At 39.5% G+C, this 18780-nt stretch overlaps 1 protein-coding gene across 1 annotated transcript; it reads right to left on the bottom strand.

Annotated features, from left to right (window-relative positions):
* Positions 1 to 545: 545 nt before the first annotated feature.
* On the bottom strand, positions 546 to 1617 carry zgc:162612 (forkhead box transcription factor). Its single transcript, XM_034127169.1, has one exon. It carries the CDS (start codon positions 1615 to 1617, stop codon positions 751 to 753), a length of 867 nt encoding a protein of 288 aa, XP_033983060.1. The 3' UTR covers positions 546 to 750.
* Positions 1618 to 18780: the final 17163 nt, after the last annotated feature.

The raw sequence follows: 18780 nt of genomic DNA, 5'->3' as shown, positions 1-18780 counted from the left end.
GCTGCTTTTCCCGTCACTTTTAAAGCATATAATAAATATTTTACAAGAAAATCTCTGCTTCCTTCAGTTTCAATGTATTAAATAACACATGGAGCAATTTGACGGTTGATAAGCACGCGAATGATCGTTAATAAATACACAAATATGGAGGAAAATGTGTGTTTTACGAGTGGATGCTTATCGTATTTAAATATTTGATGCAAAGTGAAGCACTCTTTTATTTTATTATAAGGCCTCTGAGACCTGCATTCAACTTTAGTCGTCAAATGATGTTATTAACCCTTTTTTTAAATTAACATATTTGGATATTTATGCTTTCTTTGCTGCTCTTCTTATCGTTTAAGTAATTTTGTTTTACAGTCATCATTAAGAATGCGGGCCTAATTAGTTATTACATAAGTGCGGAAACGGAGATAAAGAGTAAACACGTGAGATAATAAAGCAGGTTTGGAGAATTACCCACAAAGTAAATAAATGACTCCATGGATCTGTACAAAATACAACTGAACTCGAGGATTAAATACTCACTTTTTATTTCATCCCATAAAAAAGTCAACAAAACTCGTCATTTAAATATTAAACAGAAAAAGAAGACAATAAAAAAACGCCAAAATATTTGTGCCATAAAACGTAAAAAAGGAGAAAGAGTTTGTTTTGTTTATGTACAACATTCTTTGAAAGCAGATGTGGAGAAACTCTGCTCATAGTGTCTCTGTTACCTGAGAAAAAGCTCTGAGTCCTGTCAGCTGCTCACTTATGATTGGCAGTGTGTAGCTTCTGATACTCCTGGTGCAAAGTGAGGAGGTGTGGAGAGGCAGCGGGGTGGAAGAGAGCAGGGGAGCCGAACATGGAGCTCAGAGGAGGGGAGAACCCGGCGCACTGAATCGGGGAAAAGGCTTCAAACCCGGGGTGAGTCTTTGCGAAGAAGCTGGAGAGCGCGGGCAGGATGCTGCTGACAGGCGGGATGGACACGGGGCTGCACGGGTGAGAGTGCGCGTGGTGATGGAGGTACGGGTAGATCTCCAGGCTGGGCAGCTGCAGAGCCGTAGCTCCAAACGCGTAATGCGGGAATCCGTGCAGCGCGCTGTGCTCCAGCTGCTGCCCCTTCAGTTGGTCGAAGCGGAAATGTTGCCTCTTGAAGCGCTTCCTCCTCCGCAGGAAACTCCCGTTCTCAAACATGTCCGAGGAGTTCGGATCCAGGGTCCAGTAGTTGCCTTTTCCCGGGTTCCCTGGCTCTCTGGGCATCTTTATAAAGCAGTCGTTCAGAGACAGGTTGTGCCGGATGGAGTTCTGCCACGCGGGGAACTTCTCCTTGTAATACGGGAAGCGTTGGCTGATAAAGTCACAGATCTCGCTGAGGGTGAGCCTCTTCTTCGGGCTCTGCAGGATGGACATGGTGATCAGAGCGATGTAAGAGTACGGAGGCTTCACCGAGGCGGGACTCTTGCCTTTGGCTGGAGATGGACACTCGGGCTCGGGGCTATACGCGTCCGGCTCTTTGGTCTCGGTGCTTCGCGACTCATCCGAAGGTTGGAGCTCTTCCTCTGCGCTGTCTTTGAGTCCTTCCCCCACTACATCGATCACAATATCCTCCATGGTTTCCAAACCCAATGTCATAGTAGATGTCCGCGGGCGAAGCCACCTGCCAACAGGTGGAGGAGTGACAGCTTCTCCAAAACTTGATCAACACACTTTTACGCACGACTCATCTCCATTCACAAAAAAAAGAAAAAGAATCCGTGCACCTCCTCCTGCTTTTCAACAAGCATCCACAGTTTTCCGCTCTCCTAACCGCAGGCGATGATATCCTTTGTTTTGGGCACTTTTACGCGCAACAGAGCGGTCAGCGAGTGATTGTGCGTAAAAGTGTAAAAGTGTGCGCGTCCTCCGAGGTGTCCAGCATCATCTGTAATCTGTGTTGCTTTCCTGTGGCTCGGGTGGAGGTGGATGTGATGTCACGGTGAGGCACAAGGAAAGGGATTCTGACCAATGAAAAAGACGCACAGGGTACCAAGAAGGCCTGTACCAGCCTCCATCGGCGGCACAGCGGTGCCAAATCGACGCGGACATTAAGAGATCCATTCAGGGAAAACTTCCTCATGAGCAGGGAATCAGGAGAAGGCTATATTTAGACAGGAGTTCACATTTTGTTTTTAGGCTGTGGATTTCAAAGCTGCTTTAAAAATGTTAAAAAGTCACAAAAATGTTCAAAATTATAGAAAAATAATAAGAGCGATTGTTTTTTGTTACCCCATCGTCAATAAACTATACAACATTATTTATATAACTTATTATTATTATTATTAAAAAAATGTATTATCATAATTTTACCCAAAATATTACATTTTCAATAATATGTATTTATATTTGTCCTAATAGTTGTTTCATCTGTGTAAAAAGCTTTTGGAAAATCACTTTTATTTTTACATTTGCCATCAAACCAAGGAGGGAAGAGCTGCACCTGAACGCGCCACGCTGATGGAAAACGATAATAAAACACCATAAATACACATTTTAATTTCCACACCAGATGATAGACACTTCGGATCACCCTGAGCTTACAGCCTGAGGGGGAAAATCCCCAAACGCTTCTCTACGTGAGGCAGGGATTTAAGCCTTAATCCATGGAAGGCTCCTGCAGCCGCTCTTTACGCACACTTGACGCACAATTACATGTTTGTCAGACGAACAAACAGAGGATGAAAACTGCAATGAGTGATTTACTGCTGCTGGGAAAATAATAATTTGTCGGCTGCATGCATGCTCTTTGAATTGCACAGGAGTCTCACTGCGGGCTTTCGGTCCTCTAACACAATATCGATAAATACCACCATGTGTGAAAATGGAGAAGGAATAATATTTGAGTCTGGATAGAAACTCTCCATTTCAAACCCCCGTGGATTATCGAGTTTAATAATGTCAGCAGAGGGGTGATATCGGGATGAAAGTCATAGATTTTCACTCTTACAGACATAAAAGCGCAGAGAGGAGAGGAGGGCGCTTTTGGTATTGTTGTGAGGCCTCTGGTTGTTTGTGTTTAATGATGGAGCCCTTTGTTGGGGATTCCCACATTTCCTGCCTCTAATCGTATTGATACCCCGGGGGCAGAGGGTCTGGGTCCGGACTGGGTGGGCTGTGCAGGACCGGCAAAGCTGCAGATGATTTCCCCAAATTCATCACGCATGTCCTCAGATTGGAAACAGGCCCGTGCGCGTTGTGTGGTTTCAATAAGGAGCAGGAGCGTCAAAATCTACCGAATAAAGATGAAGGTATGAGAGTCAAATCAGGGGAGACACACCAGGATGGAGAGCAACACAGAGGGGGAAGAACTCAGACTTATAGAAGTAATACAACATTGTAAAAAAAATACACTGTTACAAGTAAAAGTAGAAAATAATTGGCATCAAAATGTACTTAATACACCAAAAGAAAATGTACTTTTTTGCGTAAAAGCCAATTATAGAATGACTGGATTAATCGCAGCTGAAAGGTGGAGCACATTTTAATGAATTTATATATGCTGCTCCTGGATATCTCAACCTGTAATTATAAGTACATGTTTATTTATTTTTTACTAGCTAATAATCTGAGTCTGTAAAACGCTGTTAGAAAAATGGAGTGGAGTAAAAAGTGCAAAACTGGCTCCTTAAATGTGGTGGAGAATAAGCATAAAACTTGAGTAAATGTACTTACTTTCAACCTCTGTAGGGACATATGCAGATGAACCAAAGTGTCCCCCCATCATAAAATCTGTGCAGCATTACATTTGGGCTCTCGGTGAGGTGTGATGCAATAAATATGGAAACGTTCAAATCAATAAGCGGTTTTTCTCACCCACTATGTAAACAATAACAGATCTGATATCTAAAAACAAAGACCATTGTTTTCCAGTGAAAGTACATTTACTCTGTACTTATTAACTATTTGAGCTACTTGTACTTGACTTTATTATTTCCATGTATGCTTCATGTACTAAAAACAACAATTACATGTCATATCATTTGTATGGTTGTTAAAGAGACAATTTAACGTTACAGATATTGAGTATATTATGCAGTTCATGTCATGTCAGTATATCATCAAGTAACTATGAGTTTTAAATTAATGGTGTTAAAAGTACAATACAATACTAAAAAATGAAGTGGAGGAGAATGCAGCAGAAGATGGAAAATAGTGTATTTTGGTTGTTTTCCTATGTTTATAAACCACATCAGACTTTATATAAAACGTATTATGAGAAAGGTCATTGCATTTTGACAAATATGAAAAAAAATCTAAGTAAAGTGTGCTATTAAATATTCAAAAAAAGTAATATTATTATATGTCAAAATATATTTTTTAATGAATTGTATAGTATTTTTTTTTTTAAAACAATCCTAAACATTAGTGTAGTGTGTCCAAAAATATTGAAAAAGTAGTCGTACAGTATGTCGAAGATTTCATGAAAAAAATCACAATACAATATGTCAAACATATCTAAGAAGTCAAGGATGTGGAAAAATATATAAAAACTCATAGTATAGTAGGTCAAAAATGAATTAAAAAGTCTGTAGTATAAAGCAAAAATGTAAAAAGTCAAGGTAAAGTTTGATATTTGAACAATAACAGATTTGGTACCCAAAAACAGAGACCATTGTGTGTATGTTTTGTACCGCAGATTAATAAGTAGGCGAGTAATAACACTTAATTTATTTTATATATTGATATTTTGCAGGAAATAACCAGTCCTTCTTTCTGCAGGTCTCTAACCTTCAGACTCCTTCAGTCGAGATGTTTCCTTTTCTTAGAGAAACTCCTCCTGATCCAGAGACCAACGAGACGCAGTGTGTTTCTCATGAAGAGCCCCCCTCCATCTTTATACACACACGCACATGCACACACACACGCACACGCACACGCACACGCACACGCACACGCACACACACACACACACACACACACACACACACACACACACACACACACACACACACACACACATCTTTATTCACTTACAGAGCTGGCAGAACAGGGGAGAATATCACGAGAAATCTTAGGTATCAGGAATTATAACACACAAACACACACACACACCAATTGACACACATATACACACACACATTCACACACACACACACATGTACACACACACAGAGACACTTACACACTAACTTACAAACATACAAACAAGCACTCACACACACACACACACACACACACACACACACACACACACACACACACACACACACACACACACACACACACACACACACACACACACACACACACACACCCACCTTCATTCACTTACAGAGCTGGCAGAACAGGGGAGAATATCACGAGTAATCTTAGGTATCAGGAATTATAACACACAAACACACACACACACCAATTGACACACATATACACACACACATTCACACACACGTGTACACACACACAGAGACACTTACACACTAACTTACAAACATACAAATAAGCACTCAAACACACGCCATTAGAATCAGATGGACACATTAACACACAAACAAAAATGGAAACACACACACACACACACACACACACACACCTGAGCTCATTAACACATTATTTATTGGTTGGCAGATCAACGGCTCCACAACAGAGGAAGTGTGTCCCTCTGTGTGTGCGTGTGTGTGTGTGGGTGTGTGCGTGTGTGTGTGTGTGTGTGTGTGTGTGAGCTTCTGAGAGTCCTCATCATCACTGTGACTGTGTGTGTGGCGCCACCTAGTGTTAGAAACGCCTCAGATAGTATAGAATGTTGAAAAAATATCGTATGTTGAAAATATAGAAATAAATAAATTATAAGTAAACTATGAGGTAATAAATGATGACGTAAAAAAGTAATAATATAGCATGTTGTATCTAATGGATCAGCCTCTGGTAGATGTTGGTTTAAGAGAATTAGAACAAGTTCCCTGATGTTTCCAGCAGAGGGAGCTCTTTCCCCAACAATTGATTGATTGATTGAAAAGTTTATTAACAGCTTGTATATTGGGTACAGTACAGTACAGCTCAAAACATACAATTGTTAAGGGGATGCAGACCAGAGAAAGACTTTCGTCTTGTTTACATCAGGGTCCCCCATTTCCAATTCATCATATCATTTAAGACATATAAGACATATTTGACATACAGATGGCTTATTTACAATGTACATACAGGTGGTTTTTTACATACAGATGGCTTATTTACAATTTTCATTTTAGATTTCGTTCTAATACATCCTAACCGGACATTTAAGACATACCAAGTCTACAGATATACAGTTAGTAACAAAGTCTAAAATGCGAGTATATACATAGATGGGGGGGATATAAGTACAATAAGTACCTTCGGGTTGCTTCACCGGGTTCACGAGGGTCCAAATCACGGTGGATTATTGTATACAAGTCTAAAGTACTGACATGCATCCTGATCGTTGGTCTGCTGACCTCAGTGAGAAAACCACTACACTACACAATGCTAGAATGGCTGCATGGTAGAAATGTTATTACATTGATCTGACGCTTTTATTCAAAGCATCTCACAACAGGTGCAATCAAGCATGAGGACGTACTTTCAAAATAGCAAGAATACCGCAGTTTCATTAGTACATGTACTTAGTTACAATCCACCATGTACCCCTTGCACTTTTATTCTGAGACAGGAATGTTTTGTATGTCAGCTCATATTTTTTAAATGCTAGTTTTAATGATATGTTTGTTTGCTCTGGACGGTCTTTTGCACTAATTACTGCAATATGTTCATCATCAAGTGACTGTTATTTTCTATATATTGACTGCCTTTATTTATGCCTGTGTGCATATGTATACATGTGTCTACGTTGATTATGTGTCTAAATAGATATACTGTATATAAGTGGTTGTACATCTTTTTGTATATATATTTGTATTTTGTATTCCTCAGGATTGTGGGAAACAGTATTTCGATCTCTCTGACTGTACACACAAACTGAAAGATTGACAATAAAGTTGACTTGTTTGTTTGTTTGTATAGTCTCTTAATGTTTAGGTGTGGAGAGCTGAGTGTAACATATTAATTGTACAAATGCCTGTTATACTTACATATGACAATTAAATATCTTGAATCTTGACCCCTGGAGGTCTGTCTGCAGGGTGTGTCCCCCCCCCGAGCTGCTGTCATAAGGTCTGAGGGTGGTGGAGGAGGTGTGTTTAAGCTCATGTTGACTGACAGTCAGTGGTTAGAAGCTGGGTGGAGGTCAGTGTTTCACCACAGGGTGTGAGAAGAGGCTGCAGGCCACATAGTGGAGATGAGCAGAGATAACACTCAATGACTCTACTGCAGAATGAATGCATGACACATTCAAATGTAATTAGTTTATACTTTGATTTCTCTTTTTCTATTCAGTTTGAGTTAGTTATAGTTAGTTAGTTAGTTAGTTAGTTAGTTAGTTAGTTAGTTAGTTAGTTAGTTAGTTAGTTAGAGTTGGGAGGGTTACTATACAAATGTATTCCGTTAAAATGAGTTACATCTAAAAATAAATGTAATCAGTAACGTCATCTCAGTAATGCAATCTGATTACTTTCCATTACTTTTGAAATTACCTGAAAATGAAATGCAAAGCAGATAAATCCAAGAGAAAATAAATAAGATGTAGTTTACTTACTTAATTTTACTCCACTACATTTATTTAATAGATAACACTTTAATGCATCAATCAAACTATCAATGGATAGTGGTGGTCTAATGGATAGTGAGGTGGGCTGAAGATCGGAAGGTTGTGATCCCGCCAGGAACAACACCACTAGTGTGCCCTTGAGTAAGGCACTTAGCCCTCAGTTACTCCAGGGAGAATGTCCCTGTAATTGGTAATTGTAAGTCGCTTTGGATAAAAGCGTCAGCTAAATTACATGTAATGTAATGTAATGTAATTATAAAACATATCATAGATATTATTCTGAAATGGACCAATCTGCACAATGACTACTTTTACTGTCGCTACTTTCACTATATTTTGATGATAATACTTTTCTATTTTACTTGAGGAACATTTTGAATGCAGGACTTTTACTGTAACAGAGTATTCCTACACTCTGGTACTTCTACTTTTACTCAAGTACAAGATCTGAGTACTTCTACCACCTCTGATTATTTTCCATGTAGGTCAGTTCACAATAATAACCCAGCTTCAAACAGTGCTTACTTCCTGTTGTCTGCCTCCTGCAGCCTCAGAGAGTGATGGTAATCTTCCACTGTCATCTCTTCACTCTCTCTGACAGCGTGTTACAGCGTGTCTAAAAAGGGACACAACGGACTTTCACAGAAAAATGCCTCTGGTGTGACGAGTCTGTTAACACGATCCTCTTCTGTTCCTGAGAAATGGGGAAAAAGAGATGTGTGTGAGTGTCAGGACTCCTTGACGTCAGAGTGCAGATATTGGGGAATCAGGGCAACGGTTTTCCTCTGTTCCAGGTAACAGAGTCTCTGTCAGAAGGGAGTGGGATCGTGGTTTCTACAATCATTACAAAATCTACAGTAAAATGGTTTTCTGAGAATGAATCTTTTGTAAGTGAAGAAGGGAAAGCACAATGATGACATAATGAGGACAAATCCTAGCCCCCTTTATCCATCACCGTCTTGCAATTATCTTCAATGTTACTTAAAATTCAATTAAATTACAAATCAGGCTTTAGGGGCTGGGGATCGAAACATGCCGCCATTGGACTCCTATACTTCTCGGACATAGTGGCATCACTATGTAACACTCACGCTCCTATTGGCTAGCGCTCCAACACATTGTACGTGATAGGCTAAGGGGCGGGACATCTCTAAGCAGGTTGACCAATCACAACAGGGTCGGCCAGCTAACCAATCATTCAGCGGCCCATTTACTGTTTTGTGTTTTTATTTTATTATTTTTTCATATATGTTTTTTATGATATCCCCTTTAATATAATATTATTTATACTAATTTTTTATTATTTTCAAAATATTACTTTAATAATTATTTGAGGGTTTCTTTTTGCTTTTTTTCTAATATAATAATTACATTTTTTTCGTCATGTAAAAAACTAAGGTATATGATAACATGTCTTGTTTTATTTATACTACATGTAAGTAAATGTGTGGACAGAATAAGTAAATAAAAAATAAATATAAAAAATTGTATAATAAAACTTACGACCGGCAAATTTCTCCCCAATTTTTGGTTTCCACATTGAGGATGCTATTCATAACCCCTCCCCCCCACCCCCCTCCTGATCCGGAGGTGTAGCATGTGTCGGACCTGTTGCTGTGACTTTAAAGCAGAGCAGTAAATTATTCCCTGGCGTCTGAAGCAAGTGCTCCGCTCCCTGCTGTGCCCCCCCCCTGATCTCTGGGTAGCATGGAGGGTCTTCAGCAGCTGGTGGTCCTGAGGTCACGACCCCCCGCAGCTCTGATGTGTGTTCAGAGGTCAGACTGCTACATTGAGAGACTGTTCGTACAACACGGGCCTCTTTATAATCCAACAGCACCTCGCTGACAGAGCGACGCACATGAGAATGTAAACATCTCACCAGCAGGGTGAGAAGATCGTATCGTTCTCACCTTTGAGTCTGTGTACGTGATCCTGGAGACATCAGTCACACTCAGACCCATTACTGAGGTAAAGTAACAATTCTAAAGTTTAAAAATCCATTCCTCTATAAGTAGACATCCTGAATTCAAAATGTTACTTAAGTAAAAGTACAAAAGTGTTATCAGGCACATGTTCTTAAAGTATCAAAAGTAATAGTACTTGTGATGCAGAATATTCACATTCACATTCATTTTCAAATATATTAGATTATAAAGAGACCCTATTATACTTTTTAATGTTTTCCCTTCCTGTAGTGTGTTTTTACTCAGGAACATAGTGACATCACTGTGTAACATGCGCGCTTCTATTGGCTAGCGCTCCAACACATTGTACGTGATGGGCGGGACATCTCTAAGCGGACCAATCACAACAGAGTCGGCCCACTAACCAATCAGAGCAGACTGGGCTCTGGTTTCAGACAGAGGGTGAAAAGAGGTGCTGCAGCACAGGCAGTATGAGAAAAATAAAGAGCTTTTTGAACATTAAAGCATGGAGACATGTCCCAGTAGAGACACTACATACTGATATACACCTGGACATCAGCAGGAGAGGACTCTTTAAAGTAGAGACACTACATACTGATATACACCTGGACATCAGCAGGAGAGGACTCTTTAAAGTAGAGACACTACATACTGATATACACCTGGACATCAGCAGGAGAGGACTCTTTAAAGTAGAGACACTACATACTGATATACACCTGAACATCAGCAGGAGAGGACTCTTTAAAGAGACACTACATACTGATATACACCTGAACATCAGCAGGAGAGGACTCTTTAAAGTAGAGACGCTACATACTGATATACACCTGAACATCAGCAGAAGAGGACTCTTTAAAGTAGAGACACTACATACTGATATACACCTGAACATCAGCAGGAGAGGACTCTTTAAAGTAGAGACACTACATACTGATATACACCTGGACATCATCAGGAGAGGACTCTTTAAAGTAGAGACGCTACATACTGATATACACCTGAACATCAGCAGAAGAGGACTCTTTAAAGTAGAGACACTACATACTGATATACACCTGAACATCAGCAGGAGAGGACTCTTTAAAGTAGAGACACTACATACTGATATACACCTGGACATCATCAGGAGAGGACTCTTTAAAGTAGAGACGCTACATACTGATATACACCTGAACATCAGCAGAAGAGGACTCTTTAAAGTAGAGACACTACATACTGATATACACCTGAACATTAGCAGGAGAGGACTCTTTAAAGTAGAGACACTACATACTGATATACACCTGAACATCAGCAGGAGAGGACTCTTTAAAGTAGAGACACTACATACTGATATACACCTGAACATCAGCAGAAGAGGACTCTTTAAAGTAGAGACACTACATACTGATATACACCTGAACATCAGCAGGAGAGGACTCTTTAAAGTAGAGACACTACATACTGATATACACCTGAACATCAGCAGAAGAGGACTCTTTAAAGTAGAGACACTACATACTGATATACACCTGAACATCAGCAGGAGAGGACTCTTTAAAGTAGAGACACTACATACTGATATACACCTGGACATCAGCAGGAGAGGACTCTTTAAAGTAGAGACACTACATACTGATATACACCTGGACATCATCAGGAGAGGACTCTTTAAAGTAGAGACGCTACATACTGATATACACCTGAACATCAGCAGAAGAGGACTCTTTAAAGTAGAGACACTACATACTGATATACACCTGAACATTAGCAGGAGAGGACTCTTTAAAGTAGAGACACTACATACTGATATACACCTGAACATCAGCAGGAGAGGACTCTTTAAAGTAGAGACACTACATACTGATATACACCTGAACATCAGCAGGAGAGGACTCTTTAAAGTAGAGACACTACATACTGATATACACCTGAACATCAGCAGGAGAGGACTCTTTAAAGTAGAGACACTACATACTGATATACACCTGAACATCAGCAGGAGAGGACTCTTTAAAGTAGAGACACTACATACTGATATACACCTGAACATCAGCAGAAGAGGGCTCTTTAACGTAAAGATACTACATACTGATATACACCTGAACATCAGCAGAAGAGGGCCCCTTAGACCATCAGCACCATATAGCCACCCAGCAAATCATACATTTTAACTATCTAAAATAAACTTAAGTAAAGGATCTGAGTAAAAACAAGTGTTATAGCACTCTAAATCTCATCTTGTGTCATAATACAAACAACAATGGAGCCTTCATGCTCAGTTTGTCTCAAAACTCGACCTCACTCCTTAATACTCACATTGGCATTAACCCCCAAAGAGTTTCTCACACACACACACACACACACACACACACACACACACACACACACACACACACACACACACACACACACACACACACACACACACACACACACACACACACACACACACACACACACACACACACACACACACACACACACACACACACACACACACACACAGATCCTGACACCGTCAGCTGTGGTCTTAACACATTCCAGGGGTGATTCCCCCCGGACAAGTTCAACGCTGACGGATACATTCCTCCATTGGCATGCTGTCAGGAAACCCACCTGGCCTCTTTTTTGTGGGGTTTCCACATGGCCTGGAGACCAAAACATGGCTGTCGTCCCATGACCTTTCTGACCCCTCGAACAGCAGCCTGTAAACACGACAGAGGAATGTGGACGGATGTCAGGGAGAATTCTTTGCCAGTGCATATCCTTCAAGAAAATACTAAATATCTGTTCATACTTCTATTAAAACGATATCTACATTACAGAAATTATAAATTAACTGTGTCTGTGTGTATGTTTACAGTACACAGCAAAACATCTAAACAAGGGTGAAGTAGAAATCCCCTTTGGCAGAGACTTCAAGTACATTTCACATTCTTTTTTCTTGTTATTGAACATGTCTGTAAGTGGAGGATAGATACATATCAGGAAAATATATAGTTCAGACGAGAACTTTTGTTTTCAATAACTTATTTGTAGTATGTTCTTAATTATTAGGGAATTGTTCAATGGTTAATTTCATGTTTGGTTTAATGATGGTTGACTTTTTGTTTCAGTGGTAATCACATGAGAGGAGCTGTTGGCTTTAGTGTGTAAATGTGTACTGTCTGACCCCATACAATAATAGCCAATGCTAATGCTAGCGCTAATGGGGATACTAATAAAACGTGATACAGAAAACACACTTGGCTGAAATAGTGTCTACTCTACAGGTTTCTTTCACAACTAATGTCTTAACCATGTATTTTTGTTGGACTGAGACTGTTTGCTTTGGAAATGCATGTGCAGGATAACAGTTGACAGTTTGTCTTAGTTTTTTAAGCTTCTCTCCTTTTGAAAACCCATGGCAGCAGGAGGGGCACATTTCATGGTCAATGTAAGATTTAACTCATGCAAACTGCTGCAGAGCTGTTGTTGAGCTATCTTGTTGAAAGTCTGATGTCAGTAAGTGTGCAGTTTTCTGTCCCCAGAGTCAGAACTAAACATGGAGAAGTTGTTAGTATGCTCCAAATATCTGGAACAACCTCCCAGAAACCTGCAGGTCCGCTGAAACTCTGACTACTTTTAAATCCAGGATGAAGACATTTTTTTGCCGCTGCTTTTAATTGAAATATTCATATCTCACACTGCATAGTAACTTTTATTCATGTACCTGTGTTATTTTATGTCTTTAAATGCCATTTATAATGTATTTGTATTAATGCATTTTACATCTAGGCTATATAACTTGACTTGTATATTTGTATAGTGCATTTATTTTGTACAGACTGCTGATATATGTGTATATAACGGACTGTTTGCACTCTGGTTAGACCCTCTTAATTTCGTTACACTCTGCTTGCATTATGTAATGACAATAAAGTAATCTAATCTAATCTAATAATATGTTTCTTAATGCTCTTAATGTCTTTCATTTTTGTAATGCACTTTGAATTGCCTTGTGTTGAAAGGTGCTTTATGAATAAACTTGCCTTGCCTTGCAGTGTTCTCACAGAGGGGAAGTATTTTCAAGTCTCATTGTCTTAAACATCGAACATGTGAGATCAGTTTAACTGTACCAATTTCAACATGAGAGGGAAGCCGGCAATAATTCATTACCACCCACATCGCAACCGCTTTGACACTGTGGTTAAGCCGTTGCTGCTTAAAAGTCTTGGTAATTGTTCAAACAATGGATCCTGATTTCACAGAGAAGGTAACAAAAGAAGCTTCTCATAGCTGGTTATATTGGTTTGAAATATGCAACCCAGTCTCACGGCATTTCGTGTTATAGTCACAAAATTAATTTAATCTATTGATTCGTGTTCACCAACACGATTTTCCCCTTTTTTTCGTGTCACACGGAACGATTTTTAAAAGCAATGTATTTCTATTGGTAGTATGTTTCGTGCCTGCAACACGTCTTTTTGTCCGGTCGGGTCTTGGAAGACCAGAAGCTGTGTGGTTCATAAAAACATTTTCTTACTCAATATCTTACCCTAAGCCTAACCCTATCCCTTTTATTTTAAATTGTATAATGTTGGAGTTTTTTTGCCGTCAGTGAGGAAAAGAAATGGCTCAGAGCCTCAGAATACTGACATCTGAATTTAAAAAAGAAAATGTGTTATTATTTGGTGCAGGCACGAAACATAGTACCAATAGAAATACATTGCTTCTAAAATTGTTCTGTGTCAGAATACTGAAATCTGTATTTTTTTTTATCTCTTTTTCCTTCAAATTTGTTATTATTTACATTGCTTTTAAAATCGTGTTGGTGAACACGAATCAATAGATTAATCAATAGATTAATTTTGTGACTATAGCACAAAATGCCGTGAGACTGTGTTTGAAATATCATAAAGCTGAAATAACAACTATCAGATCTGAGCACCTCCCCTGTAGTTAGCTAGTGTTAGCTAGTCAAGATAACTAAGTTTGACTTTTTATTGTTTCCAGCTCATTTGTTTGAAAAAGAACATAATTTAAAATGCATTGAATGTGTACTTGATGGCTACATAAAAGATTACTTAATAAAAAAAGCCTCTTATTGCTAGCTTAACATCTCTTGCTACCAGATTAAACCACCTGCTGCTAGCCATTAGCTGATCAAGTCAATTTATTCTGACTTTTTAATGTTTCCGGCTGACTTGATATTTAACAACCCTTAAAATGTGTCAGACATTTACATTTGATGGCTACAGGCTACATGAGAAAGGTTATAAAAAAGGTTCTTATTGCTAGCTTGTCCCATTGGTGTGTGTAGCTTTATAACAACTGCTGCTACCAGATTTAAGCTACTGCAGCTAGCTACTGTAAAGTTAGCTAATCAAGTCAACCTATTTTTACTTTTTAGTGTGTTCAAGCTGACTTGCTTAAGAACGAAAACCCTTTAAAAAGTGTCCTTAATATACAATTGATGGCTAAATGCACGCTAAAAGACTGGGTTTGCTGGAGTTTAAACTTCCCTGAATCCAACTGTACAGGACGCAGAGCTAATTAAGCTAGTTAGCCGGACATGCTAACTTTTGCAGCTTACTTTAGAGCAAATAAACACACAGGGAATCAATTTATTTTACACTTATGTTCATGTATCATCTTGTTTAGTTAGGATTACTCAGCTACCCACTGTTGGTTTTGCTGACACGACACTGTGATTGTTTGTATTCTCTTCCAGCAGTTCAAATCAGGGACATCATTTCTGACAGAGGAAAATTACTGCAAATAGCTTGTGAACTTTCACCACAGGTGGCCTGAGCTGTGTGTTTGCCAACAAATCACTCCATGTGTGTTTTGGGGTCATTACAGTTAGTCACAGTTCAGTAATTGGAATATGCTGACGGATCCACAACAGCTTCCCTTTCTCCTTCCTGGAGAGGACTTTCCTACGATGGGAAATCCAGGTCGCCTGCCCACTTAGCCCCATACGCAAACATACAGATGTGGGAAGTTGTGGAGTACAAATACTTTGCTACTGTACTTAAGTAAATTTTTCTGGTATCAGTACTTTACTCCACTACTTATTTTTCTGATGACTTTTGAATTTTACTTCTTACATTTTTAACAGGCTCATTACTTTAGTTTGAATGTGTGTTTGGTGGCGTGATCATTATTATTTAGAGTCATTGCGTGCCTATTGATTTGAACACGATCCGTGTATCCATCATTTCCTGGTCTTCTCTAAAGAAGAGGGAACAATGAAAACGTTGTCATGTTGCCGTTGTTCAGCATGGAAACATTCATTAGCTAACAATGACATTATTGTTCTATTAATATAAAGGGAGGTCAGGTACTCTTTAAAACAGATGCTAGTTATGGGTACTTTTTACTGAAGTACATTTCAAAGCCCACACTTCTTTACTTTTACAGAAGTTTAGTCAGTACTTCTACTTTTACCAGAGTATTTTTAAACACGAGTATCTGTACTTCTACTTGAGTAAAGGATGTGTTTACTTTTGCCATCTCTGCAAACCGGTATACAGTATATATATGTTCTCACGTAGCCACACTTAAACACACATGCATTTGTACACACAGTATCCACCCATCATTCTGGCACTCACAGATCTCAATTAGTTGCTGTCACTGAAGGGCCAGCAGGTTCTGACAAGCCCTGCATGTTGGCAAAATGCCTTTACACAATTCCACAGTAACATTTCTAACTGTCTTCAGCTGGAGACAACAATTTATGACCGGCTCTGGCAGCTTATTGACTTTTGGCTTTAGAGATGGAATCAGTCTCACTTGTGTGTGGGAAAAATAGTGAACTTGGCTATGAAAGTGACCCGAGATATGCCAATTATGACGAGTGCATTTCCTTGAGGCTCCAGTGTCTAAACTCGAACCGACTGACGAGCCAACAATAACAGGAATGAAAGGGAAGGACCCTTATCTTATTTGTCTTTGCTTTCCAAGTTGTTCCTGTGAAACCTTTGGGCGGTTAAACAGATTTCAAATGTATTTTCAGGGTACATTATTTATTGCTTTTTGATTATTTTGACACTGGAGAATTAGTAAGAATTTGGGAGAGAGCTGGTAACATGTACAGGGACAAGTCAAATCTTGAGAAGAACTGAGATGTGGCATCAAACCAATATAGATAAAAAAAATTGTAATGTGATTTAGCAAATTCATATAACAGGTGACTACAGCTACACTTAGCATGGTGACTATGCATGTTAGTTTGTTATTTGGTGGCCATTTTCTGATCGGATATGCTCATGAATACTTGTAAATTTGAGGCTAAAAACTACCTCGAAAAATGTGAAAGTAGGGTATTTTTTTCATAGACTTCTATACAATCTAACTTATTTTGAAACCAGCATTTGGTAACAACCTGCTGGCCATTAGAGAGATTGGAGGTTTAAAGCACTTCAGTACCACGTGTCTCTTAAATATCATGGATGCTGGAGTCTTTGAAGCTTAATGTAGGGGCAAGGAATTTGTTAGGGTTGTCATTAAGTCACTGCTGGTTATTGTTGACGCGTGTGTGCAGTTGGAGGGGTGCAGTCACATCACCAGGTAATTAAAATCACCAGCTTTGTTTGTTTCAGAGAGGAGGCGATAGGGAGCCTTCATTTCTGTTGACAAGGTAAACGCAATCGCAACACAAACAAATGGGAACGCAACGCAATTTCTAATATTTCCAATAAAAGGAAAGGAACGCAACTAGTAAGTGTTGCTCTTTGGACCTACATCCATTAGCTCTCTTTTAGCGGTACATTTTTTGTTTTGATCGTCGCTTAAACACTTGATATAAACAACTTATCTGAAAAATTTGGCATGTACCTGGTGTGCCATGTTAATTCAGTTTCAAAAGGGATCGCCCCATATACGTCCGTAACCCACTGCACACATGTTCACAGCACAATGAAGACATTGAGAAGAGCACTCATGGTACCTATAAATCTTCCCTGTGGTTTAGAGAATTCCTGCAGACAGTCTGGACCTGCTCACATCTGATCGTGGTCTTCAACGCTGACACACACACACACACACACACACACACACACACACCATTGACCTATGAAAAAACAGAGAAAATGTTCATGTTAACGGTCGGACCAAATGTTGACGATAAAGATGCCAAGGTGGACCTTCGCTTGCATAAATCATCTCAAAGGAGCTGATGATGCACGCAGTGTGAAGCTGTCCAGCGTGTTCAAGTGGTCACGGACTTTAATGGATTTAAACAAGCGGCTCTCAGCTGTGAGTGGGAGAAAGTCACAAATCAACCCGAGCTCACACACAAAACCCCCACTCTATTTCATCTGTCTTCAACATACACACTCTTTTAAACACTTGCAGCCACACACGCAACCAAAGAAAATGTGTGTTTTGTGCCTCCTGCCCTCTTGGTGCTTGGCGAGCAAAGCCTCAATCACACGATGCCCAAATCCCTCACACACTGCACCAGATATATCAGATTGACGTCTCTTTTTTTTTTGTACTGAATTCTTTCTTTTGTGCAACTCGAGCTTTGTGAAATGTCATATTTTCCTACTCTTTTTAAGCCCCTGACTTTATGAGAGGAGTCATGTGAGAGGGAAGTTAAACAGACCTAAAGTTCAAATAAACCAAAATGTGTTTGAAGTCTGAGAGGCTGTATATCAGCTCTGTCAATGCAGAATATTTCCTCCGACCACAGCTCAGTGAGTGATGTCTCAATCCCAGTTTTCTATTTAAAGATCCACGCTCTGTTTCTGAAGGACGTGCCGTTAATGTGGCACAAAGTCAACCAGTGAGGTCTGCAGGAATGTGCATGTGTGTGTGTGTGTGTGTGTGTGTGTGTGTGTGTGTGTGTGTGTGTGTGTGTGTGTGTGTGTGTGTGTGTGTGTGTGTGTGTGTGTGTGTGTGTATACACCTTTATATATAGATGCGCTTTGAAGGCACAATGATGGTTGTGCTGCTCGTCAATCCCATATTCAGTCTTGTTTTGGGCCTCGCTATATTTGTCTTTTTTTTGGCACTGTGTTTCCTAGCTTACTCTTGGATGCATTGTTACGATCTGGCACCTGGTGGCTGTGTTTTGATAGAAGTTGACACCCCGAACGTAACCAAAGTGACTGTTTATGAATGCACCAAGTTTCGGTAACTAAGTTTGCAAGATATCTTAGATATGACTCGTTTTTGATTCATTTTCAATATTTATTTTTCATATTCTTTTTACGAAATGGGAGGTTAAATAATGTG

This window comes from Trematomus bernacchii, unplaced genomic scaffold, assembly GCF_902827165.1.
Source record: "Trematomus bernacchii unplaced genomic scaffold, fTreBer1.1, whole genome shotgun sequence".
NCBI classification, from domain to species: domain Eukaryota; kingdom Metazoa; phylum Chordata; class Actinopteri; order Perciformes; family Nototheniidae; genus Trematomus; species Trematomus bernacchii.
Note: the sequence above shows the minus strand (reverse complement) of the source record. Positions and strands in the feature narration are given on the sequence as shown.

What these genes read in the sequence shown, in the direction of transcription:
- zgc:162612 (XM_034127169.1), bottom strand. Translation starts at nt 1,617, where the DNA reads ATGACATTGGGTTTGGAAACCATGGAGGATATTGTGATCGATGTAGTG.